Here is a 25,460-nt window from a genome sequence, read left to right on the forward strand (position 1 = left end):
ATATGCTTGTGCTTTGAAGTTTATCCCAAGAAAACAAAGAATTGAAATCAATTTCTTAAGTCACGATGAAGAGATCCATCAAGATTTTAGGCGTGTGTTTTGGTTTCTCTTTCTTGACTTGGCAGACAAAGACTGCCTTCTAGATTGAGAAAAATATTTATTTTTAATGACCAAAGGAACCTCCTCGAATTTTCAAACTTAAATAAATTTAATTTATTTTAAAAAATGAAGTTATTGTAGGAATTAATTACCTCCTACTTCAAAAATTGCCCATCCTCTCCTCTAATTAATTTCTTAAAGAAACAAAAGCATTTCCTGTGGAGAATCCACCAAACTAATCCATCCCATGATTCAGACGTAATTTTTGAAACAAGCAAAACATATTTCTCATTGTCTCCGTGTCTCTCTCTCCAACAAAGCTCATGGATTCCAAAACCCACCTGAAATTCCCAATCCCATAGCCACAGACCCTCAGATTCACTATACCCACTTACCAAAATATACAAAGAAATAGAAAACACTGAAAAAAAGTGATAATACTCTGTTTTTTTTTTTTTTTTTCCTCATTTCCTGAACATTTCCCAGAATTTGTAGCTCATTCCTAAAATCGTGGCCTCGTTTTCAGGAATCACAGAAAACAAAAACCCTGAAAGCAAAAAAACACTTGGGTTTTGAATTGTTCTTTGATTTTTTGTTTTTTGGGTTTTCGTTTTCCGAGTATGCATAGATCTGGAGCTACGATGGCCTGGAACGTGTTCAAATTCTGTACCGCACTGCGAGGCCTGGGCTCGATCATGATCCTTCTGGTTCTTGGGGTCGTGGGGGTGACTTACTACGCCGTCGTTTTGACCAATTACGGCCAGGCTTTGTACGCCGGTGGCCTCGATTCGCTCACCGCTCTTGCCGTCTTGATCTTGTTCCATTGCTTGGTAAAGCTTCGAAATTTATATCAATTTCTTTTGAATTTCTATTCTTTAGTTGTTTTTTTTTTTTGTGGGGTTGAGAGGTTTTGTTAGAGTTTCTGGGGTTTTAGAAAATGGGTGCCTTTCGGTTTATAGTAAAGTTTTTAAATGACCCTGAGAAATTCAGCTTCTCCTATATTATACAAAAATTTACCTCTTTTTCTTTAATTTCTTTTTATTCTTTCTTAGTTGAACATTTGCATTTATATCATTTAATAGAAAATTCAGCTTTCTGGGAAGTCACTGAATTGCCACAGTTTTACGCAAATCTGAATGCCTTTTTTTGGGCCACTTTAATGAATTTATGCTTAGAGCGCAGAATATTGTTAAACATGGCATGTGTTAGGTTGATGGAAGAAAATGATGCTAAAAATGGAAACTTTGTGATGATTGTACACTTGGTGATGCTACTGGGAAGTCACTGAATTGCCACATAGATTTTCTCATATCTGAATGCCTTTTTCGGTCATTTTAATGAATTTATGCTTAGAGTGCAGAATATTGTGAAAAATGGCATGTGTTAGGTTGATGGAAGAAAATGATGCTAAAAATGGAAACTTTGTGTTGATTGTACAGTTGGTGATGCTACTGTGGAGTTACTTTTCTGTTGTTTTGACTGATCCGGGTGGTGTACCTCCTAATTGGAGGCCTGCTATCGATGAGGAGAGAGGGGAGGCCGACCCGTTGAATGTGTTGGAATTCAATAACTTGCCTGCAGACCAACCGGCAAATCAAAGAATCCGGTTCTGTCGGAAGTGCAACCAGCTGAAACCACCTCGCTGCCATCATTGCTCTGTTTGTGAGTTCTAAATATAGAATTTCTCGATACATATATACATGCCTATTTATATGTTCAGGGGGTGATAAGTAGCATTGAATTGTTGGATTCAGGTGGGCGATGTGTGTTGAAGATGGACCATCACTGTGTTTGGGTTGTTAATTGTGTTGGGGCATTAAATTACAAGTATTTCCTTCTTTTCTTGGTATGTTTGCTTTACTCCCTAAAACTGACTCCTTATCAATAGGATTTATTCATTCAAAAATTTAATTGCTTTTGGTTCAGCTTTGTAAATGTCATTTTCAAATGCTTACCTGAGCTGTTTGTTTATTCTACTTGTCGATGAATTTATTTTGATGAGGTGTATATTATGCTTTCCCCTAGTTCTAGTAAAAGACTGTAATCATGCTTCGGGGCTCATTATGTATATCCTTCTGTTTCAGCCTTTCTATAATCCATTCTTTTATGACAAGTGCTCGCGTATTTTCTTGCTATTTCTGTCTGTGACTATTGGTGTTTCTCTTGACCCTTTACCGTCTCCTACTCACACTCACGTCAGAAAAGTTTCACCATTGTACTTATCTCAATAATTGTTTCTTTGGGCGTTTCTCAGCCCTTTATGGTTCTAACAACTTTAGCACCCTGTACACTGAGCCCTTTATGGTTTGACAATCTTAGTGCCATGTCCAACTATCTCAATCCTGGTCCATAGGAAGATATAGGAAGATGACAAAATTATAGGATTGTAAACTTCAATCAGATAGCTAGAAGGATTTACAAGTGCATGTGTGTGACTATTCTTTATTATATCTTGTTTTGCATGTGACTTAGATTCAAGCCAATTGAATGACATTTTACAGTGCAATGATCAAGTTTATGATTTGAGATATCACAATGCTTAGATATACATATTACCACTATTTTTTTTTTTTTGGATAAGTAATTGAGATATCATTAAAAGCGTAAGGCACCTTTAGGTGCACAAGAAGTATACAAGAGAAAACATATAATTGGTAGCAACAAAAAGAACAAGAAACATATTACCACTAAATGAAATAGATATGTTCATTCTATAATATGAGGATGAGTCATCTGTTTGCTGGAAGAAGGTTGATTGCTGTTAAGAGATCTCCAAGATTGTCTGATATGCTTTCCCTGAAAAGCTTTGGTCTTTTGGGAAGTTCTAGTTGTGAAATAGAGTTTCAATACTTTTTCATTGTTATTCAAGGGGCTCTTTGTTATTCCAAGTATGGTTGAGTGGGGACAATTTAATTGCCCCCCATCAAATTTCTGAAACCCTTAGGTTTGTGTCATGATTTCTGAAAGTTTTACAATATTATTTTTGCACTGATTTTTTTTGTTGGTGGGGGGGAAGAAAAGATGTGGTTACTTTTTGTAATACTGGAAGGTTATCAAAACTTATTGTCAAACAAATGATAAGATTTCAATCGTTCTTTACTTCTCTCTCTCTCTCTCTCTCTGTGATAGTTGACCAAAAAACATTTTGGCTTTCTTGTTTGCTTTTTTTCTTAATTGATTTTCTTTTCTTTTCTTCTCGGATTTGTTTCTTTCCTCTACCTTTATTTTGTGTTTCCTAAGAAAAGAAAAGATAAAATTTTAAGAAAATATGTTTTCTTGTTTGCTTTTTTTCTTAATTGATTTTCTTTTCTTTTCTTCTCGGATTTGTTTCTTTCCTCTACCTTTATTTTGTGTTTCCTAACAAAAGAAAAGATAAAATTTTAAGAAAATATGTCTTTCCTTCGCAGATTCAAGTGGTGGAAGGAGAGGAGAGCTTGTTTTTAATTTACATCAGTTTTGGGTTAATTTTTTAGTTAATAGACTGAAATTAATAATATGCATACATACATATGTGGTGTCAATCAACCGTTTTTCCACCCTGAATTAAAATCGTGGCTCCTCTCTCTCTCTCTCTCTCTCTCTCTCTCTCTCTCTCTCTCTCTCTCTCTGTGTGTGTTACTGGCTTTATTTTTATTATATTGATCCTGTGTTTGTGGGCACATTTAAGGTTAACTGGGCAGTGAAATGTTAAGTGGCACACATTCGAACACTTATGCACACGGGCAGCTATTATGATAGAAAGTACCACTTAATTTGTTTTCTGCTATGTTGATTTGTTGGTGATTGTGATTTCATAAAATAATAATTTATTTATTTGTTGTTAGTGATTATGATTTCATAAAATAATAATACATATCTGAAGCTTTTTTGCATTTGTTAAATCTCAATGCAGTTCTACACGTTTCTCGAGACAAGTCTTGTAACACTGTCATTACTTCCACATTTTATAGCATTCTTTAGTGACGGAGAAATACCTGGAACTCCCGGCACCCTCGCAACCACTTTTCTTGCCTTTGGTGAGGCCTGAGTAGCCTATATCTCTGACTTGTTTAATTAATTGTATCTTTATTTCTCTTTAACTATCTTTGCTTTATTTACAGTCCTGAATCTGGCTTTTGCGTTGAGTGTTATGGGGTTTCTGATAATGCACATATCATTGGTGGCTGGCAACACCACAACAATTGAGGTATTTTCTTTTTCTTACCTTTATATATCCATTTTACACAATTTTATTTTACTCTAATTCAGGCTATCCTTTATGCTGCTTGCATGAGATGCCAAAAGAAAGTGAACCAAGAAGCTGTTATTTCAAAATTGGGGATTTGGTAGTGGTCCTGTTGGCAATTGGCAAAAACCTATATTATATGGAGAGACGTTCCTTGAATCATACTAACATACCATTCTAAAGCCTGTTATTTTGACATGTCGTCGGTTTTAAAACTATGGGTCTAGTTCTTAGTGGTCAGTACCACAAGTGATGCAGCATTTTCAGATGCTGCTGTCATCTTTTTAAAAGTCTGAACTGGCTGCCCTTGTTGTTTGGTGCCTTACACATCTTTCCAGAGGTGATGAGACTGGATTGAATAGAGCTTGGAAGCAAAATTACTAAATTAGACATCTGGTAATGGATTTTGTGGACTTTTGGTTAGACCTTTCTTACTAGTTACTATTGCTAGAATTTTTGGGACAAGTGGTTTTTGCTTATAGCCATACTATATTACATCGGGGAGGGAATTTTCTTGAATGCCTGTTTCACACTTGTCTGAAGCTTCTTAACTGTGTCATGTGTTGAATTTAAAACTTTTTTTTTTTTTTTTTAATAAGTAAGAAAACTTTATATAAAAGCGTAAGGCGCCCCTAAGTACACCGGAAGTATACACAGGAACAGCTAAAGCTAACCCATAAAAAGAAAAACCCAAACAAACTCATAAGGACCAACCCTAAAACCTGCATGTAGCACTCACAACACCCAGAACCGCAAGAAACCCAAAGCCTAAAAAACCAAAAAAGCCCCCCAATATTTAACCAAATCTGCCCAAAAGTAATGGGACTATAAGTAATGTGTTGAATGTGTTGAGTTTAAAACTTACAATGGGACTATAAGTAATGAGGCACTCTTAGATGATCCAATGAATCTTTAAGAAGTCTGAAATGGTTAATGTAATCGCTAGGTGGGTGTTTTTGAATTAATTAATAATTTCTCTACGAGAGATATCATCACCATAACATTTATGGAACACCTATACGAACACTGAGTTATTCCCTTTACAGTCTTATAGCCATCTTCTGTTAGGACTGTGCTATTGCCCTTCCTTAGGGAGAGGCTGCAACAGATGTGTACTTTGTTTCTGATGGATTTATTACCTTGCAATCAGGCATATGAGAAGAAAACCACTCCAAAATGGCGCTATGACCTTGGTCGAAAGAAGAATTTTGAACAGGTTGGTACAATTTATTGGCATTTTCTTCATGTCCTCAGAAAACTTATTCAACAGATAAACTAGATAGTGATATCTTCTCAAATTTTTGGTTTAACTCAGTGCCAGGTAATAAAAAGCTAAAGCACTAACGTATTAATTTGCTTAGAATTGTCATGTCCATAATGCATTAAATTTCTGAAGTATATTGGGATGTGATGATGAAAGCATGAGTGGAAAAACATGACAGGCTCACTGCAATCTAAATGGGAAAAGGAGGGGGGGGGGGGGGGGGGGGGGGGGGGGGGGGGGTGGGGGGGGTGGTGGGGGTGTGGGGGGGGTAATAGGATGACAGACCTCAAAGTGCAGGAATTTTGACAGTAGGGCTAAACTTCTAGAGACTCCAAATGCATAATAATTTACTCCTAGTCAGTGGCGGAGCCAAGAAATCATCTTTATTTATTTATAAGTAACCAAAAAGAGTAAAGTTTAAAGGAATTTATCTTTGAGAGGACCCTTTTTTATATATATATTTTTTTGTTCTTTTCATATACTTTGTTTATACTATATACATAGAATGTAATGAAAATGAAGTATTTTATAACCATAATGTGTATAACAAAAACTATATCTATCAAACTTCTTAAATATGTGTCAAGATTGATATATTAGTAACGCAATATGTAGACACTAGTACAAAAAGAAACAAAAATACAAAAACAAGGTATCTAAAATTGCAGCCTACGCTCTTTTAGAGATCTAAAATTATCTAGTATCAAATCTGAATTGAAGTTCTCAATAATTCCCTTCTTAATAGATAACTAAATTATTTGCAAGAAATTCATCATCTGTTTTGTTGTGAAAATGGGAATAAGCTCGGTGTTCACATTACGAAAAAAAACAATTAACAAGCTACAAGCTTAGCTACATAACATAAGAGGTCTCTAAAATTAATTGGGCAGTAAAAACCGGTAAGGTTAGGCATTCTTAAATTCTCTTTTAGCCCCCATACCATGGTATGTTGCTTCCTTTCTCACATGCCTTCAGCCAATGATACCCTTCACAGACATGCAAATCCAACTTTACAAATGGAAACCTGTACCAAATAAGTTCAGTTCTAATAATCTCATTCCTTGAACTGCTCTTCAACTCTCTCTCTCTTATCTCCCTCATAGACTCGCGCATACAGAATGACAACAAACACCGGCAATCCAAGTAAGAACCACTTAGAGAGGAAAAAAGTTCAAGCTTCAATATTACAAAAGAGCGATAACCCACAACCCCCCCCCCCCCCCCCCCCCCCCCCGCCCAAAAACAAAAAACAAAACAATACCTTTAAAAGATGCATCACCTTCCCATTTTCTTTCCTTTCTTTTATTTTTTTTTCTTCGGTAAGTGTCACCAACCCATTTTGAGCAATTCAGATTTTTACATACCCATTAACACCAGATGAAGAAAGAGAACTCAAGGGAAGAGTAGCGTAGCAAATGAACTATAGTTTCAGTTTCAACATCATATCAACTGTTGTCAAACCCACCTGTGAGGAATTTTCAAGATTAGAATTCCACTCTCGAACCAGTCTTTCAGAAAGAGAGGGAGACAGAGACATAGAGCTGAGAGCAGAGACCACATTTAAAGAGAAACCACCTATGGGGTCCATTAGCCAATCAAGTTAAAATGTCCCCCATACAAACACATAGGACTCAAAATTTTTAGGAGGGCCATGGCCCCCTCCGGTCCACTGTTCCTAGTAAAACATGGTGATATCGGACTCGTTTGGGTGTGAGAATTTTTTTTTTTGGTATTGTTTAGTTTTTAAAATTGTGAATACCGAGGAAAAAAGAGATTTGAAGTTATGTTTGGATGGTTTAGAGAATAGAAAACGAAATTGGGAATATATATTTGGGAAGGTGAATTAAATTGAATATAATTGAGAAAATTAAAACTAAAACTGAAAAAAAAAATTAAAAACTAAAATTATTGAAGGCCCTAGGCCACCCCTAGGTTTGGATTTTTTTTTATTCGTTTTTTTTTAAAAAATAAAAATAAAAATATTGTTTTTGAGGTGTTGAAAAAATTTGAGTTGGGTTGAAAACTGAACCCACACATCAATATAAAAAATAATAAAAAAAAAAAAGTTGAAAATAATCCTATACCCAACAAGCCCATCGTTTTCCTGGGGATGTGGATCTATGATTACATGTTATCAGGATATGACTCTCTGGAGACTGGAGACTGGTCTGCAGTACCATTAGTTGCACATATATTTCTACACTAGGTCATTTCATGGGTAAAAAAAGAGAGAGGAGAGAATAGCAGACACAAGGCCATTTGAAATTATGTTATGAGTTTATCTTGGACCTTGGCTTCCAAAAGCTGAAGATGATGGATGCGGGTACTTTTGTTTCTTTGCCACCTTATGTTCCATTATTGTCCTAGAGATCTCATGATTGTCGGGCTAGGCGATTAAAGAATTATTGAGTTGGACTTGGAGATCCCATGCTTTGTTTCTTTTTAATGTTGTGTGGTAGTAATGGCATGGTGACCTTGGGTGCATTTTTCACTATTATTGGATGTAAAAAGGCATCCAATCGCTTTACTCTTAATATTGAATTTGGTGTTTGTGTATCAGGTTTTTGGGACAGACATGTGGTACTGGTTTATCCCTGCTTATTCGGAAGAGGATATACGACGGATGCCGGCGCTGCAGGGGCTTGAATATCCGTCAAAGCCCGACTTTGATTCCCAGGAGTTCTAAGAATCACTGGTGCCACATTTCAATAAATCCAGAATCCGGCCTTGTAAGATTTCTTCAATTGATCGAGTAGCTTTACAACTAATTGGGCTTCTAATACATTCATTCCCACGAGCAGAGAGAGAGAGGGCAGATCAAGGAAAAGCATGTGGCCTTGTGGGCGGCTGAATAGTGAGGATAGCTCGAAGGGCTAGTGTTTATTTCATGTTTTTAATCATAATATATATTGGGAAGTTATGGAAGTGTAAGATAAGGGCAGCAAGTTTTTTTTGTAGGCTTTGTTGTATGGTTGATTGAATCTCAGTGGCTTCAGCACATGTTAGGGATGGCCAATCAAGTGTACGCTTGTTTAGCAACATGCATGCCAGAATGAAATTGGATCCTCTTTCCTACCACTTCAACGAGGAAGATATCTTCAGAAATAACATATTAATTTCTCTGGAAAAGAACAAGAAGATAAAATAAAATAAAATAAAATAAACATTAGATCCTACAAAACAATCCCAGAGAAATGTTTTGTTTTATTCTCTTGTATATTTTTTGTCCATTTTTGTATATGAGATGTGTAAATCTAACGTTAAATGATCCTACAAAGAAGTTGAATAACCAAAGATTTCATCAAATAGAAAGTCATTAGATCCCACAAAACGATCCCAGTGGAATAAAAATGTTTGGTATTATTCTTTTAAATATTTTTTGTCAATTTTTCGTATAAAATGTGTAAATTACCATTAAACCTATAGGACTACACGTGAGTTTTACAAATTTAATGATGAGATGTGTTTGATGTAATTCTCTTATACGTCTTTTGTTCATTTTCGTACAAGCGATATGCAAATCTGTTATTAAATTTATAGGACTACACGTGGGTTTCACAATTTAACAGTGAGATTTGTTTAGTCTCATTCTTCAACATATATATATATATATATTTTTTAAAAAAATTTGTGAATGCATCTTTCTTTATTTTTTTTTATTTTATTTTTTTTAAAAAAATGGATAGGAGAGTAACACTTCTTTGTCTAGAGAGTATTTGAGTACCTGTATTCAAGTAATATTTCGAAAGTTCAAAAGGTTTTCAAAAAATATTCTTTTGTATTTTATAAAGTATTTTATGTTTTAAATTATTTGATAATGATATTAAAAATATATTTTTAATTTAAAAAATACAAAAATATTTTCAAATCCAAGGCCCATTTGACAACTCCGGCCCTCTCTTTTCCTTTTCTTCTTTTCATTTCTTCAAAAAAAAAATAAAAATTATTAGTTTTAAAATATTATTAATTTTTTTTTTTCATTTTTTATATCACATCAATAATTTTTTTTATTATTTAAATAAAAAAAAACTCATTATAATATAAATTTCTTTTCACTTTTTCATATATGAAAATTCTTTCGCTTGTCTAGGAGATTCTGGAGAATGTCGTTGCACGTTTTTCCGCAATAAAAAATCAAAGGCGAACATTCTAGCTTATGAAAGAAAATACTGGGGATTCCTCTCCCTACGGAAGAGAGCAGCCCATTCTGGTCCCTCTTCCCCACACTCTCAGAATCTGCCTTCTATCTTCTTCCAACGTAAGCGCTCTCTCTCTCCCTCTCTCTCTTAGCGTTTTCTTTGTCATGTTTGCCAAATATGTCTTCAGAAGCCTCAGTATATAAACTTGGAAGTGTTCATGTGTAAGTTATTCGTATTATGATTTTCAGATGATATGATTATTGAATCTTAAAAAATATTTCCTGGGATTGATTTACTTTATTTGTTAGTTCCTTAATCAGCTCTAGTACTTGATTTTGTTATCCCCAACGCTTAATTTGTTAGTTTCATGACATATTAATTAAGGAAGTATTTCTTTTGGATTATCTGAGATTTGCACATTTTCTTGGCAGTGGAACTGAGTATGTTTTTATTATATTGAATTTGTTGTCTTTAACATTTGAGTTGCCGGTTTAACGAAAAGAAATACAGAAACTTGTCTCTGTGATCGTATGTGATTTTAATTTTGGCCTTGTTCACAATCCTTTCAGCAACCCAATAGAGCTTAAACATGATTAGGATGATTCTTTTTCCAGTTACTTCATTCATTGGCTTCATGCTTATTTGTAATACAAATTCTCTTCTACTAAGTGTTAAATCTCAGATTCTTTGAGTTTCCGAGCACAATAACCTCTTCGGGTTCACATTAATGCATCACACGTTTATATAAGCTTTGCTAAAAGTTTATATTGATTTTATAGAAGCAAAATCAACACAGACCATAAAAGGTAGTTATTTTTTTTTTTCTGTTTCTCCAATTTTCTGGGCGACCAAGCAGATTAGTATATGAATAGCAGAATTTTGTGAATATTGGTTGTTCCTTACACGGATTTTTGTGTTTTTAGAGGGATTGATTAGCACAAGACAATATGCAGAGGGGAAGAGAAGGTCGAGATGATTTCTTCCATTCAGGTGACCTGTTTGGTAGTTTTCGGGGCTTTGGATCCCATAGAAGTATGATGCCTAGCCTTTTTGGAGAAAGGGATCCATTTGATGATCCCTTTTTCATTCGCCCCTTTGGAAGCTTGTTTGATTCTGGCAGGTTTGGTTCAAGTGCTGCAACCAATGGGAAGGATCAGACCAGTAGAGCAACAAGAATAGTAATAGAAGAGCTAACCTCTGATGATGAGGGACTGAATGAGGAAGATGAAGGCACTGGGGTTGAGAAGGATAATAATCATCAAAAGCATTCTCGGCCAAGCAAAGAACCATCTGTTGAGCATCCAGATGATGACACCGATGGTAACTGTACTTATTTGTTTGCTTTACGTTTGCATTGTAAGTTCTCTATTTTAGCCTGGGATTTTGTTTGCTTAACAATTTTGACTGCCGGGGTTGATTTCATAGAGACAAAGAGCAAGAGTTTGATTTGTGGAAATGACCATAGCAAGGTTGAAGGGGAACATTCCCAGGCTAGCAGAGTCGGTGTTCAGACTTGTAGAGTCACATATGGTGGTGTTAATGGAGCATATTACACATCTACTAGAACCACAAAGACAGGCACTGATGGAGTAAGTAACTTTTTAAGGTCAAGTTGTTTCATTGTTGGCTTTTCTTCTGGATCTAACACTGTGATTTTAAATAAGGTGGTGCTTGAGGAGACTAAAGAAGCAGATAGAGCAACAGGTCAAGCAAAACATAGGATCTCTAGAGGAATTCATGACAAGGTAATTATTTATCTGGTGTAATGCACTTCATTAGAGGTCCATGATTGTGACACCCCTGACCCAGAAACCCCAATTTTAGCTTTTATCAGTTTGTGGGATAAATGATATTCAAAAAGATGTTTCAAATGAATGATCCTTCTCTTGCTGTATTGTCAGTGTCTGGTGCAGAGTGCGTTAGTGCACTTGGTCCTTAAGCATCCATTCGCCTTCATGGATGTTCTCATTATCTTGGCTTGGGAAATAAAAACCCAAGATGGCCTGCCCGTGAAATTTTTATTAATGTAGCTCGCACTATTCTTGAGTGAGATGTGTTTGTCATATATGTTCTACCATACTCCTTCAGTCGATCCATGTACTTTTATAACCTGAACTCGAGTCATTTGTGATCTCTTTATTTGCTTCTCCCAACTCTTTTGGGTAAAAGTTGACGGAAGGATACAACAAAAAATTGGTCTCTTTATCATTACACGGGGAACTTTAGCCATGTTTTTTGTGGTGATTGACGTGGTTGTATCGCTTATGCAGGGTCACTCAGTTACAAGGAAGCTCAATTCAGATGGTAAGATGGAAACATTGCAAACTTTACACAATCTAAATGAAGGTTTGTTCCTGATCATGCTATGATTAGTACTTAAAGATGTATTATGTATTATGCAGTTGGTCAGACATAGACTAACGTTGTGGCACTTATTCCAGATGAGCTTGCTGGTTTTGAAGAAGCTTGGAAAGGTAATGCTAAAGGGAATTTGCCTGGCGGGGAAGATGGATTTCATATGCATGGCAATGCAGGTAAGTGTTGTCCTCGTTTCTCATTGTTTCTTTGTTTGTTACAGATGGTAATTGCACTAAACAAAAGATGACCTTTTCATAGAATTCATTATTTGAATCCTCAAGTTATTTATTACACATGGTAGATCAAGGGTAATCTGAATCTGCACCAGCCCAGCTTGCATTAGAGGGCTATCTTTCTTGTAAAGCGTGAAAAGTATCAGTACAAGTGTTTGGGACTCTATGCCTGGCTTTAACATTTGTTATATCAAACATAGTTACGAATGGTGGTGTATTTTTTTTTATTTTTTTTGAAACAAAGAACATGCAACCAGGTTTACAAACTAACCAGAACAGTTAAAAATACAAGGAAATAAGAAAACGAAAACAGAAACAGACTAACAAAAGAGTACATTGTCCTTAGCAACATTACACTACAGTTTCTATCCACAGCCCAGAGGGGATCCTTGTGGTGGAGCAAGTGAGATGGAATGTTGCCAGCAGGATGCGGCCCTATGCATGGAGTTGTGAGTGCAGCTGAAGGCACTCATATTCATCTTGGTTTCTTGAGGAGACCTAGAAAAACTGAAAAATCAAAATAGAATAACAAAAGGAGCATCTCTTGCTTCCATAACCAAAACAAAGGAGCGAAAAAACTAAAGGAAAAGGTGAAATAGAGCAAGAGAAGACCAAATGATTGTGTGGTTGTTGTTGCTTAGACATGTCTGATAGCCCTCACCAATCTTACCTCCATTAATTACTTCTCTTGGTATCATTTCCATTTGTTACTTGGTTGTGGTGTATTAAGCATAGGATCTCTCTAACTGCAGAGCTTAATTTTTTTTTTTCTTGCTACATTTTAGTGATTGATATATTAGGTATGGCTAATGTCCTATGACATGCTTATCTCTCAATGTGACACTGCTCTTCTGTTGCTACTTGATTTCTGATTTAAACATATGTTTGGTCTGGCTTCCATTTGTTTATTTCCATGATATATAATGTTAGGTTCTAGTAGCAGTAAACAGGAGAAGCCAGGTTGGGGAGGTTGGGCCCTCCCATCTGTAGAGGAGCTCTGGAAAGCTGGAGGAATGGGACCAGACAATGAAGGCAGGAACAATTTTTCTGCTGGGAGAACCAAAAAGGTCGTTAGAATCAATATAGAATAAATTTTAATGTTGGAGTATTTTACGCATACCTTCTTTAACAACAAGAGTTGTAGGGGACTGTATGCTATCCAGCCCCATTGTTTCTGCATGTTACCTGTGTTAGCAGATGATCAAAATTCAAAGGACTTGGTGTTTGTCTCTTTGGGAAGGATAGCATGCTCAAGGTTGTGGGTGGATGTACTTTTCTTACAAGTTTTTTTTTTTTTTTTTTTTTTTTTTTTTTTTTTAAATTATTATAATAATAATTATTATTATAGATATATCAACAAAAATTACAGCAAAAAAAAAATAACAAACAGGATTTGGGCATCCCAAAATTAAACTTAAGAATGAAAATACGCGATGACAATGTTTCTGAAGATGTGAGCCAAAAAATTCGTGACATGGATACCAAGAATCAGGAGGGCCACCGGTGAAGGGGGTTTGGGGTGTGTTTTGAGCCACAAGGACCCAAAACACAAATACAGGGGTAAACATGGAAAAGAAACAACAGGGAAACCGGAAACAAACAAACACAAAAAGCAGTAATATAATTCAAAATATATCATCGATGGCGACCAAACCACCGTCAGAAGTTGGCCAAAGCGGAGGAGGCTTTGGCGCGTGGGTCTTAAAGTTTGATGAGTGGGGCGCACGTTCTGGCGTGGGGACGTTTGTTGAAGAAGCCGCGACTAATGAATCGAAGCTGAAAGGCCATGGAGCTTGATGGTGTAGAGTAATGAGTGAAAATGCCACTTGAAGTTAGTAGATCTTACTTGAAAAAAAATAAAAAAATAAAAATATAAAGACTTCAAGATACCGGGGTAACTATGGCTTAGAGTGGGAGGATGAAGGGGAACTGATCCAGTGGAAGAGAGGCTAGTGTCGATGATGTAGAAGGCGGATAGAAGCTCCGATACTAGCCAAAGAAAGTTTATTGGGTGGTTGTTTGGTTGGGTAAAAGGGGAGGAAACTCTCAAAATGTGTGGGTGTTTGTGTGGTGGGGTGGATGTAGGAGATTTGGAAGGGAGAAGGGAGATGGAAGCTTCCCTCCCATGGTGGGCAGTGGGTAAAGATGCAGAAAACTAGAGAGTAGGGGGAGCGTTTTTCCTAGAGAGATAAAAAGTCTTATAAGTTTTATTTTGAAAGTTCCGAAAAATTGATCGAAAAATCTTTATATACCATGTCTTCATGCAAAGAAGAAAAAGTTATCATATTTTTATTCGAGATGTATTTGGCATTAATCTATTGTTCATCTTTTACACGTTTTTTTTTTTTTTGTAAATCCACCATTCAATCTATGAGACCTGCATATGGATCTTATCGATTCAATGGTGGATTTGTATATCTCTTGTCCACTTACTTTCACACTTGACTAAGAATACATATTTAGATTAGTCATCCTTAGAAAAGGAGACCGGAAACCTTCTTGAAATTTAGATCGATCTAGGGATAACTTTTGTATTTCAGTAATTTTTTTATTTTTATTTTTATTTTTATTTTTATTTTTTATTTTTATTTTATTTTTCTCTTAGATTTAAAAAGTTTTGTAGTTGTAATCATTTATATCATTTTGGTTCCTTGAAAGTTGAATATAAGGCTTAGGGGCAGTAGAACTGTAGAAGTCCCTTATTAAGCCTAAGACACAAGGCCGAATATCAATTGACCCAACAACATTAATAATTTAATATCTCGACAAAACCATATTCCATTACCAAGTTCAAGTCACAAACCTTCAGTTCACAAGCCTGTGACAAGAGTCAATGTGACAAGAGAGGCTTAGAAACCGTAATTAGAGAACTCCCAACAGACTCTCTATATTGGTTCCCTTCCTTAAATATAGAAAAAATTTCACAAAATTTCACAAAAACCACCCCACAACAGGTACCTCAAATTTATATTTTCTTGTTAGGAAGTTACAGTGCTACCCAATGTATTGGGTAGCACTATAGCTTTCCAATTGAATTTTTTATTGAAAAAAATCAGTCTCTTTGACTCTCTCTCTTTGCTCGATCCAATTAATCTCTACAACCAATCTTTGACTCTCTCTCTCTTCCGTTGCTGCTGGTGCTGTTGTGGCAGAGTTGGTTCCGGCTTGATGTGATGGGTCAGAGCAAAATAAACATGCATCATGTGGTGTGTGTATATATGAGATGCTGTCGCAGGAACAAAATCAGATGCAAGTAATTGATCTAACTTTCTAGATAAAGCATCCACTTTGGCATTCAAGTCCAAAGGTTGTGATACTTCATAGAGAGTTGGCTTTTAGCATTTGTCCTACAACCGGATGATGAGTGGTGTAGATAGTTTTTCGACAAATTTTCAAAAAGTATCCATGCATCATCTTCACTCTTTAACATAAAAGTACCCCCACATGAGGCATCTATTATATGTCTATGAGGCTCAGTTAAGCCTCATAGAAGCACTGTACTAATTGCCACTTGAGAACAGCATGATGTGGACACTTTCGTAAAAGGGCATTCATCCTCTCCCAAGTCTCTTGAAATGGTTCTCCCTCTATTTGCGAAAAACCAGTTATGGCTTTTCGTATTTGATTTGTTTTCCCTATGGTAAAGTACTTCTTAAGGAACTCGTGTTGTATTTAAGCCCAAGAAGTAATAGAATTAATCTCTAGGGAATTCAACCAATACTTAGCTTTATCTGTTGGGACAAATATTAACCTTCTCGGGTGTTGGGACCAACCTAAGAATTAAGCCCAATTTGGTCCGCCCGACCAGGCCCACTTGTCAAAGAGAGCATAATCCACCCGGGCCCATTGAGACCACTTGGGCCCAATCTGTCACATCTAGCTCGAGTTGGTGACCCGAATGCCAGTTGGTATCCACACCTGCGTGCATCTCGGCAGTACCCAGAATCTAAGGGACACGATGCACGTCATGGAATCTAATGATGCCTCCGAGGTACACGAAACCCAGAATATTCGTTCATCCGGAGCCACGTCTCCTCCAACCGCCTCGTGCACGAACTGTGAAGCTAATGGAACTGCCCTACAACCTCTATAAATACTAGAACCACTTCAGATGTTAAGGTACATGCTAGTAAATCTTTTTAGCATTATTCTGCGTATTTATTCTCAGAACCATACACTTACTTAAGCATCGGAGCGGGGTTGTCGGAATCCCCCGACGCAGCTTTATTTTGCAGGATCGTTGACATAGCTCATCCCAGCTTATCCCTGATCGACACGTCACCAACCGGAAACTGTCTCAACAGTTTGGCGCCGTCTGTGGGAACGACTTATATCGTTTTCCTAAAAAAAATCCTGTTATGGTGAATACTCGATCAGAAACCAACAGAGTGCCTCGGGATGACCGAAATGCCCGAGACGAAGGAAACTCCAACGATCCCCAATTCACCCGCCTGAATGAAAGAATGGAGCAGATGGCCAAGAGCATCGAGGATTTGGCCACTATGAATACTGTCCTCCAGGCTCGGGTTCCAGAACTTCACCGAATTGTCACTGACCCAGGAAACCGAGAGGAAGGCAGCCGAGTTGAAGGCTCCGGGGAGCCGAACAAAGAAGAAGAAGTCCCAGGAAATCCTCCCCCTGCTCAACCCGAGGGAGCAAGGGCGGTGCAAGGCATGATTGCCCGGTTGGAACAAAGATGCAATGTTCTGACCGCAGCTATTCAACGGAACGATAAGGGGAAAGCTTCCCTGGTGGAAAACCTTTTGCAAAAGACCACCTCTCCATTCACCGAGGAGGTGGCAAATATTTGCCTTCCCGAGAAGTTCAAAGTCCCAGAGATCCCATTTTATATGGGACTTGAAGATCCCGTGGAGCACCTAGATAATTTCAGAGCCCACATGGATCTCCATCGAACACCCGAGATGGTGGCCTGCCGAGCATTCCCTCTGACCCTCTCGGGCAATGCCCGTGACTGGTTCAGGAGCCTCCCGCCAAACTCCATTCGTCATTTCGAGGACCTCGGTAGGATGTTCCTGACGCAGTTCATGGCCGGCAGGGTCAGAAGAAAGCCGTCGGGATCCTTAATGTCATTGCACCAGGGATCCGAGGAATCTCTTAGAGATTTCTTCATGAGGTTCAACCAGGCTAGACTTGAAGCCGAAGCAGCAACCGATGATTTCATCTACGGAGCTCTCTTTCAGGGAATCCGAAAAGATGGAGCCCTGATGGCTAATATAGCCAGGAAGCCCCCTCAGAATTTAGATGGCTTTATGAGTAAAGCCGAGAAGTACATCAACCAGGAGGAGACACTCCGAGCCCTATTGGGACCCGAGCAAACTCGCCCATCCACTTCCGGGAATCCAAAAAAGAAGAAGCTCGGCGAAGAGAACGCTCGAGCTGATGCTCTTTCCAAAATGGGTTCCGGTACCGGGCCGGTCGTCAAAACATCCACACGGGGGGTGGTGATACAGACCGAGCCGTCAATCCTTCCAAAACTCGACATGATGGAAATTGAAGAAGAATCAGACGAACCCGAGTGGGCTACTGACGTCATCCAGTACCTCCGCAACGGTTCCCTACCCGAAGAAAAGCTGCGAGCTCGGAAGGTAAAAATGCATTCAGCCCGGTACGTGCTTATCGGAGGTTCACTTTATCGAAGAGGATATATCGAGCCACTGCTGAAGTGTCTTAAAAGTTCCGAGGCGGAATACATACTAAAGCAAATACATGAAGGGGTCTGCGGGAACCATTCAGGCTCTCGAATGTTGGCACACAAGGCAATGAGAGCCGGATACTATTGGCCAACAATGAATAAGGATTCAGTCAAACTCGTCCGAAAGTGCGACAAATGTCAAAGGTTTGCCCGGGTGATGAAGCAACCCCCTGAAAAACTAAGCCCTATCACTTCGCCGTGGCCATTCGCAAAATGGGGGGTCGACATAGTCGGGCCTATGCCACCGGGAAATGGTGGGCGGAAATTCCTTCTTGTCGCGGTAGACTACTTTACTAAGTGGGCTGAAGCCGAGGCACTCGCCACTATCACTACCGCCAACGTAGTAAAATTCTTCTGGACTTCAATCATATGTCGATTTGGTATCCCACACGCTTTTGTTACCGATAACGGAAAACAGTTCGACTGTAAACCGTTTCGAAAATGGTGTGCCGAACTCCGTATCAGAAATTATTATTCAACCCCAATATATCCACCGGCGAATGGACAAGTGGGAGCTACAAACAAGACTCTTCTCAGAACACTAAAGAAGAAGCTCGGCAGAAAGAAAGGAGCTTGGGCCGAATATGTACCCGAGGTGCTTTGGGCTTACCGTACCACGACACGCACTCCCACCGGGGCTACTCCTTTCTCTTTAACTTACGGTTCAGAGGCAATTATCCCTGCCGAAGTCGGATCACCCAGCTTCCGGGTATCACACTACAATCCGGGACTCAACGACGAAGGAATCAAGCTCAATCTGGATTTGCTACAAGAAAGAAGAGATGAAGCGCAGGTAACATGGGCTGCGTACCAAGACCGAGCTGCCCGTTACTTCAATAAAAAAGTAAGCCCTCGAAAGTTCCAACTCGGAGATTGGGTTTTGAGAAAAGTGAGCCCGATCACCAAAGATCCAATCGAAGGAAAGCTCGGAGCAAAATGGGAAGGCCCATACAGAGTTATACGATGCCATAACAAAGGGGCGTACCATTTGATTGATACGACCGGAAAAGAATTACCAAGAGCCTGGAACACCGAGAATTTGAAGAAATATTTTATGTGAATTACTATGTTTTCTGTTGTTCCAAATTTGGCACCGCCAATGTATGTTTATTCTCAGTTCAATTTAAAGCATGGAGTCTCAGTTCAAATCAAACCAGACCAGATCAAATCAAAGCGTCGCTCCCTCGGTTTGAAACACAACCGACCCGGAGCACGCACCGGTCATCTCCTCAATATTGACTCGGACAAATCACCAAATTTGTACGAAGTCATTAAGGAATGTCTCGGTTCAAATCAAACAAGACCAGATCAAATCAAAGCGTCGCTCCAACGGTTTGAAACACAACCGACCCGGAGCACGCACCGGTCATCTCCTCAATATTGACTCGGACAAATCACCAAATTTGTACGAAGTCATTAAGGAATGTCTCGGTTCAAATCAAACCAGACCAGATCAAATCAAAGTGTCGCTCCCTCGGTTTGAAGTACAACCGATCCGGAGCACGCACCGGTCATATCCTCAATATTGACCCGGACAAATCACCAAATTTGTCCGAAGTCATTAAGGAATGTCTCGGCTCAGCTCAAACCTGTTCAAATCGAATCAAATACCGTGTTCTTGGGTTCAAAGCACAACCGGTCAAACTCCTCGGTAGCGACTTGGAGAAATCCAAAATTTGTACAAGTCTTGGGGGGTGACTCGGACCAGGTCAAATCAGATTAAATCAAAGTGTTCCTCGATTTGAAAAACAACCGCCTAGGAACCCAATTACCGACCAGATCAAATACAACTCGGTAGCATAAGCGAAATAAAAGTTTATGCGAACACATCAAAATACCAAAATATAAAGATTAATTCTATTCCATACGTCCACCGGGTTACATTAGTATTCAGTTCAAAGTACAACCGGCTCAAAAGAAGAATAAGTATATTTACAAAAGTGGGCTCCCTGTCGAGTCCCCATTATCACCAGCCTCAGGTTCCTCGGCTTCCTCTCTACCGGGAGTACAGTCAAAGACAGAGGGCCCCGAGGTTAAGTCATCTCGATAAGGATTGGGAGCATCGTCGGTCCAATCCTCCACGTCCGGGAAAAATTCCACTCCCAGATTCTGCAGCTCCCTGGTTGCTGTCTCGGGCAATTCAAGAAGCTCAGGAGTCACAGTCTCGGGATCAACCTTGAATACTTCCGGGTGAAGAAGCATGGTCCTCAATCTCTCAAAACCCCAGTTGGATCCTCGGCCCCAGCTAAGGCCTCGAAGCCAAGGAACTAGAGCGAGTTGTTTCTTGAAACGCCGGGACTTGGACTTATAGTGATGGCCCTTCTTCCGAAGCCTCTTACACCGAGCCTGAATTTCTTTATGTTTCTCGGACAGAGATTGCTTATCGGCCACCAGCGAGTCCTTCTCCCGCTCCAAGTCTGCCACCCGGGAAGACAGTGCCGTTTTGGCTTCGTTAGCCTCGGTCAGATTGCTCAGTACTCTGTCGAGGGTCTTCTCACTTTCAAGTGCTTGAACATGAGATGTATCTGCCAGCTTCCGGGCTTGAGCCAGATCCATGTCCCGAGCCTTGATTATCTGATCTCTGGTCTGAATATCTTGTTTCAGGGTTTCTATCTCGGACTCCAAGTCCGTGGTCCGGGACACCTCGAATTCCAGCTCTTGAACCCGGGATTGAAGCTCGGCTACCTTAGCCTCCAGAGTAGCTTGACTTTCAGTAATACCCCGGTGGTCTCGCCACAAGGCAACCGACCTCATAACGCACTAAAAAAAAAAAAAAAAAAAAAGTGCAAAGTATAGGAAGATATCTTCGAAATCACAGGGCTTACCTGCAATTGGGTATGTAGCATCGCCTCCGCAAGTCCTCCGGGGAACACGGTCCCGGACATCGAAAAAGACCCTTCCGGGATCAAGCCCATTAAAGTTTCTAAGGGGCAGGCCAGTAGGCCTTCCCTCAAAGAACCGATTAATGCTCCCTGTCGGGAAGTCTCAGCTTCCATAAATCCCGGAGAAGGATTTCGAGTCTCTGGTTAGTCCTCACAAGTCTCGGGTCCAGAGGACTCCGCAACTTCAACCCGATCCGAACACTCTCCAGCCGGCACGGACGAGTCTATTTCCCCGGTCTCTAGATGACCTTCCGATTCCATCACCACATGATCCCCAGATTCCAGTCCATCTTGGGGTTGTAAAAATGTTTCATGCTCCGTCGATAAGTGATCCTCGGAGGCTAGACCAGCGTCAGACTCCAAGCGAGCTTCTATCCTCTCAGCCGGAGACCGATCTGAAGTCTCGGATTCTTCAATCGGTTCCTCCCGGGTAACTGGCAAGGTGGGCAATACAAAACGCGGCCGACCAAAGAGAAGCTCGACTTCAGTGGCTCGCGTAAGCGCATATTCTAAAGGATCCGGGGCAAATCGGGTCCTCTTCGGCGACTCGGACGCCACTTCTTTCCCTTTGCGCTTGGTCGCACTCCGAACCTCAGAAGCCTCTTGTTCTAACTCCTCAGGTTCGTCTCCGATTTCTACTATATCGGGCGCATGAACAACCCCAATCGAAAGATCATTGGGCTGAACAACCAGAGTCTCCCTACCAGACGCTTCCACTGGATTTCTAACTTCAACAGGATTAATAATTGCCGATGAAGAGGTAGTCGGGATCGTAGTTTCAGGAGCTCTAGTCAAGTCACTTCCGAGATCGGTCGCGGGGGCAGAAAAGTTTGGGGTAAGGCTATCCAGAGGTACAATCGCCGTCCTCGGAACTTGGGTCGCCTTACTTACCGTCCTCGGAGGGTGGGTCACCTTACCGGTCTTCTTTGGTTTGATGACCCTCTTAGACCCGGGAGCCACCTTCGACTCCTTCGGTTGTGGAGTGCCGGCCGCTCCACCCTCGGATTTCTTCGGCTTTTGTTTTCCTTTCCGATCATACCAAACCTTCTCGGTAGGAATCTGATACCCAAAAACCTCCCGCATATTCTAGTCGGTGACTATGTTGTCATAGTCTATCTTCATATCGTTCCCTGGAGTCTGAGAGAACAACAGCATTGCGGCCACCCTTCTCTTACCGGTCGCATTCAAGGCTGGAGCTTCCCGCAAGTCAACCTGGATAGGACTCTAGACTCTTGATACTCTTTGATCGGACGGTAAGGGCGCTACCGACTCCCAATCTCCTGAGACCCGGAAAAAATCTGACCTCCAACCCCGGTTGTTGGAATAACTTTGAGAAAGGTATATGAAGATGGGGTTGTTCCTAACAGTAAACTCAACAACACCCTCTCTTTTATATGCTGCCCGGTCGATGTTGAAGAACTCCGGAATTGTCATTCGAGCCCCCAACACTGTTCGCCACAGAATGAAAGAGGCGAGGAGGTATCTCCACGCGTTCGGTGTAAGCTGGCTCGGGGACACCCCAAGAAATAGTACCAATTCCCGGGCAATGTCCGGTAAAGGAAATCGCAGCCCGGCTAAAAGCATTTTCTCGTAAACAACGAGATCGCCCCCACGAATCTCCCGGGTAACAGGATTTTGAAAATGTAGTAGAACCGAGGGGGGAATATCATAATTGTTCCGGAGGCGAAATTCATCCCCGGTACCAATCTTTGAAACTCCTCGGCGGTCGAGAGGCACGAGGGGCATTTGACGTTTCACTTGCTCGGGTACCACCTCGTCCTCGGATAGTAATTCCTCTTCCTCAGACTCCGAGACGACAACTGCTGGGTGTTCCCTTGCTTCGGACATGGTGCGGAAAGACAAGGTTTGGATGAACTTCCAAGAGAGAGATGCGAGTTCAAAGGAAAAAGAGGAAGAAAAGTTCAAAACAAGAATGAGAAATGCAAATGGGAAGGGTATTTATACTCCAGTGCAATCGGGATTAGCCGGTCATGAACAACCGGGAGACAGAGAGACGTAAGCGAATCTCATCCCTCCAAACCGGCAGTCGAACCGTCGCCGGTCACACATCTGACAACCACAATGCCCCTCAAAATGCGAACCGACGTCAAATCAAATTTAATGTGCTGCTGACACACGTCGACAGATTGAAAAGACAACGGAGTTGACCAGTTACAATCCACCGGAAGTTGGACGGTCTCGTTCGAATTTCTTCTTCCAAAACCTACAGCCAGAGAGCCTCGGTAGCTTGCCCGGTGGGACAGGACACGCCTTGAAAAACGAACCGACGTCCAAATCATACTTGACACGCGGCTTGCGGATACCGAAGAAATTCGAAAGTTTGAAAATTTGAATTTGAAATTTCAAGATGCAAGGAAAAGATCGGGAATTCTGTAAAAGATGGCGCGTGAAGGCCCTCGGATGGATAAGGTATGGACAAAGCAAAGCGACCGACAAAACAATACTTCCTAGATAGACCACCAACTCAAAACAAAAGTATGTACAGAGAAGGGTCGTTGATCGCTCTCGGCATTATACGCCCGACCCCAAAACTCAAGATACATCAAAGTAAAGATCAATCAATTATTCCTAAATTCTCTCAAGTATAAAATTTACCTAAGAGAATTGGGGGGTAACTGTTGGGACAAATATTAACCTTCTCGGGTGTTGGGACCAACCTAAGAATTAAGCCCAATTTGGTCCGCCCGACCAGGCCCACTTGTCAAAGAGAGCATAATCCACCCGGGCCCATTGAGACCACTTGGGCCCAATCTGTCACATCTAGCTCGAGTTGGTGACCCGAATGCCAGTTGGTATCCACACCTGCGTGCATCTCGGCAGTACCCAGAATCTAAGGGACACGATGCACGTCATGGAATCTAATGATGCCTCCGAGGTACACGAAACCCGGAATATTCGTTCATCCGGAGCCACGTCTCCTCCAACCGCCTCGTGCACGAACCGTGAAGCTAATGGAACTGTCCTACAACCTCTATAAATACTAGAACCACTTCAGATGTTAAGGTACATGCTAGTCAGTCTTTTTAGCATTATTCTGCGTATTTATTCTCAGAACCATACACTTACTTAAGCATCGGAGCGGGGTTGTCGGAACCCCCCGACGCAGCTTTATTTTGCAGGATCGTTGACATAGCTCATCCCAGCTTATCCCTGATCGACACGTCACCAACCGGAAACTGTCTCAACATTATCTTTTAGAGAGAACGGAAATAGGCGCGTCCTCTGAAAAATTCTGCAACCTTAGGGTGGAGCAGATTTTAATAAATTCATCTAAATGCTTATAAGGGTCCTCAGTACTAAGTCCGTAAAATAATGAAAGCATTTGAATGAATCCGGACTTAATTTCAAAATGAGTTGCCGTAATGTCCTGCAATTTCAAAATGAGCCATCTTATGTTTCATTATTGTCCTAGAGATCTCATGGGCGATTAAATAATTATTGAGTTGGACTTGGAGATCCCATGCTTTGTTTCTTTTTAATGTTGTGTGGCAGTAATGGCATGGTGACCTTGGGTGCATTCTTCACTATTATTGGATGTAAATAGGCATCCAATCGCTTTACTCTTAATGTTAAATCTGGTGTATGTGTATCAGGTTTTTGGGACAGACAAGTGGTACTGGTTTATCCTTGCTTATTTGAAAGAGGATATACGACGGATGCCGGCGCTGCAGGGGCTTGAATATCCGTCAAAGCCCGACTTTGATTCCCACGAGTTCTAAGAATCACCGGTGTCACATTTCAATAAATCCAGAATCCGGCCTTGTAAGATTTCTTCATTTGATCGAGTAGCTTTACAACTAATTGGGCTTCTAATACATTCATTCCCACGAGCAGAGTGAGAGGGCAGATCAAGGAAAAAGCATGTGGCCTTGTGGGCGGCGGAATAGTGAGGATAGGCTCGAAGGGCTAGTGTTTATTTCATGTTTTTAATCATGATATATTGGGAAGTTATGGAAGTGTAAGATAAGGGCAGCAAGTTTTTCATGTAGGCTTTGTTGTATGGTTGATTGAATCTCAGTGGCTTCAGCACATGTTAGAGATAGCCAATCAAGTGTTCGCTTGTTAGCAACATGCATGCCAGAATGAATTTGGATCCTCTTTCCTCCTACTTCAACGAGAAAGATATCTTCAGAAATAACATATTAATTTCTTTGGAAAAGAACAAGAAAATAAAATAAAAATAAGCGAAAGAAGTTGAATAACCATTAGATCCTACAAAACGATCTCAGAGAAATGTACGGTTTTATTCTTTTGTATATTTCTTGTCAATTTCTGTATAAGAGGTGTAAATCTACCTTAAATGATCCCACAAAGAAGTTGAATAACTAAAGATTTCATCAAAGTAGAAAGTCATTAGATCTCACAAAACGATTCCAATCAAGCATATAAAAGAGAAAAACGTTTGGTTTTATTCTTTTAAATATTTTTTTTGTCAATTTTTCGTATAAGATATGTGTAAATCTACCATTAAATCTATGAGACTATATGTGAGTTTTACAAATTCAATAATGAGATGTGTTTGATGT

The 25,460-nt window shown here is 40.1% G+C and overlaps 2 protein-coding genes across 2 annotated transcripts; both read left to right on the forward strand.

The window, feature by feature from the left end:
* The first annotated feature begins 272 nt into the window (after nt 1–272).
* Nucleotides 273–8,696, forward strand: LOC133862787 (probable protein S-acyltransferase 14). Its single transcript, XM_062298659.1, has 7 exons — nt 273–929; nt 1,539–1,761; nt 1,854–1,945; nt 3,992–4,115; nt 4,200–4,285; nt 5,475–5,540; nt 8,149–8,696. The coding sequence occupies exons 1-7, from the start codon at nt 720–722 to the stop codon at nt 8,272–8,274; spliced, it is 927 nt and encodes a 308-aa protein (XP_062154643.1). The 5' UTR covers nt 273–719; the 3' UTR covers nt 8,275–8,696.
* Nucleotides 8,697–9,687: 991 nt separating this feature from the next.
* LOC133862785 (uncharacterized) lies at nt 9,688–25,042 on the forward strand. Its single transcript, XM_062298658.1, has 9 exons — nt 9,688–9,846; nt 10,651–11,047; nt 11,153–11,316; nt 11,392–11,472; nt 11,998–12,073; nt 12,169–12,261; nt 13,249–13,385; nt 24,528–24,696; nt 24,769–25,042. Exons 2-8 carry the CDS (start codon nt 10,675–10,677, stop codon nt 24,651–24,653), a joined length of 1,050 nt encoding a protein of 349 aa, XP_062154642.1. The 5' UTR covers nt 9,688–9,846; nt 10,651–10,674; the 3' UTR covers nt 24,654–24,696; nt 24,769–25,042.
* The last annotated feature ends 418 nt before the right edge of the window (nt 25,043–25,460 follow it).

The sequence above is a fragment of the Alnus glutinosa genome, chromosome 3 (assembly GCF_958979055.1).
Source record: "Alnus glutinosa chromosome 3, dhAlnGlut1.1, whole genome shotgun sequence".
Lineage (NCBI taxonomy): Eukaryota > Viridiplantae > Streptophyta > Magnoliopsida > Fagales > Betulaceae > Alnus > Alnus glutinosa.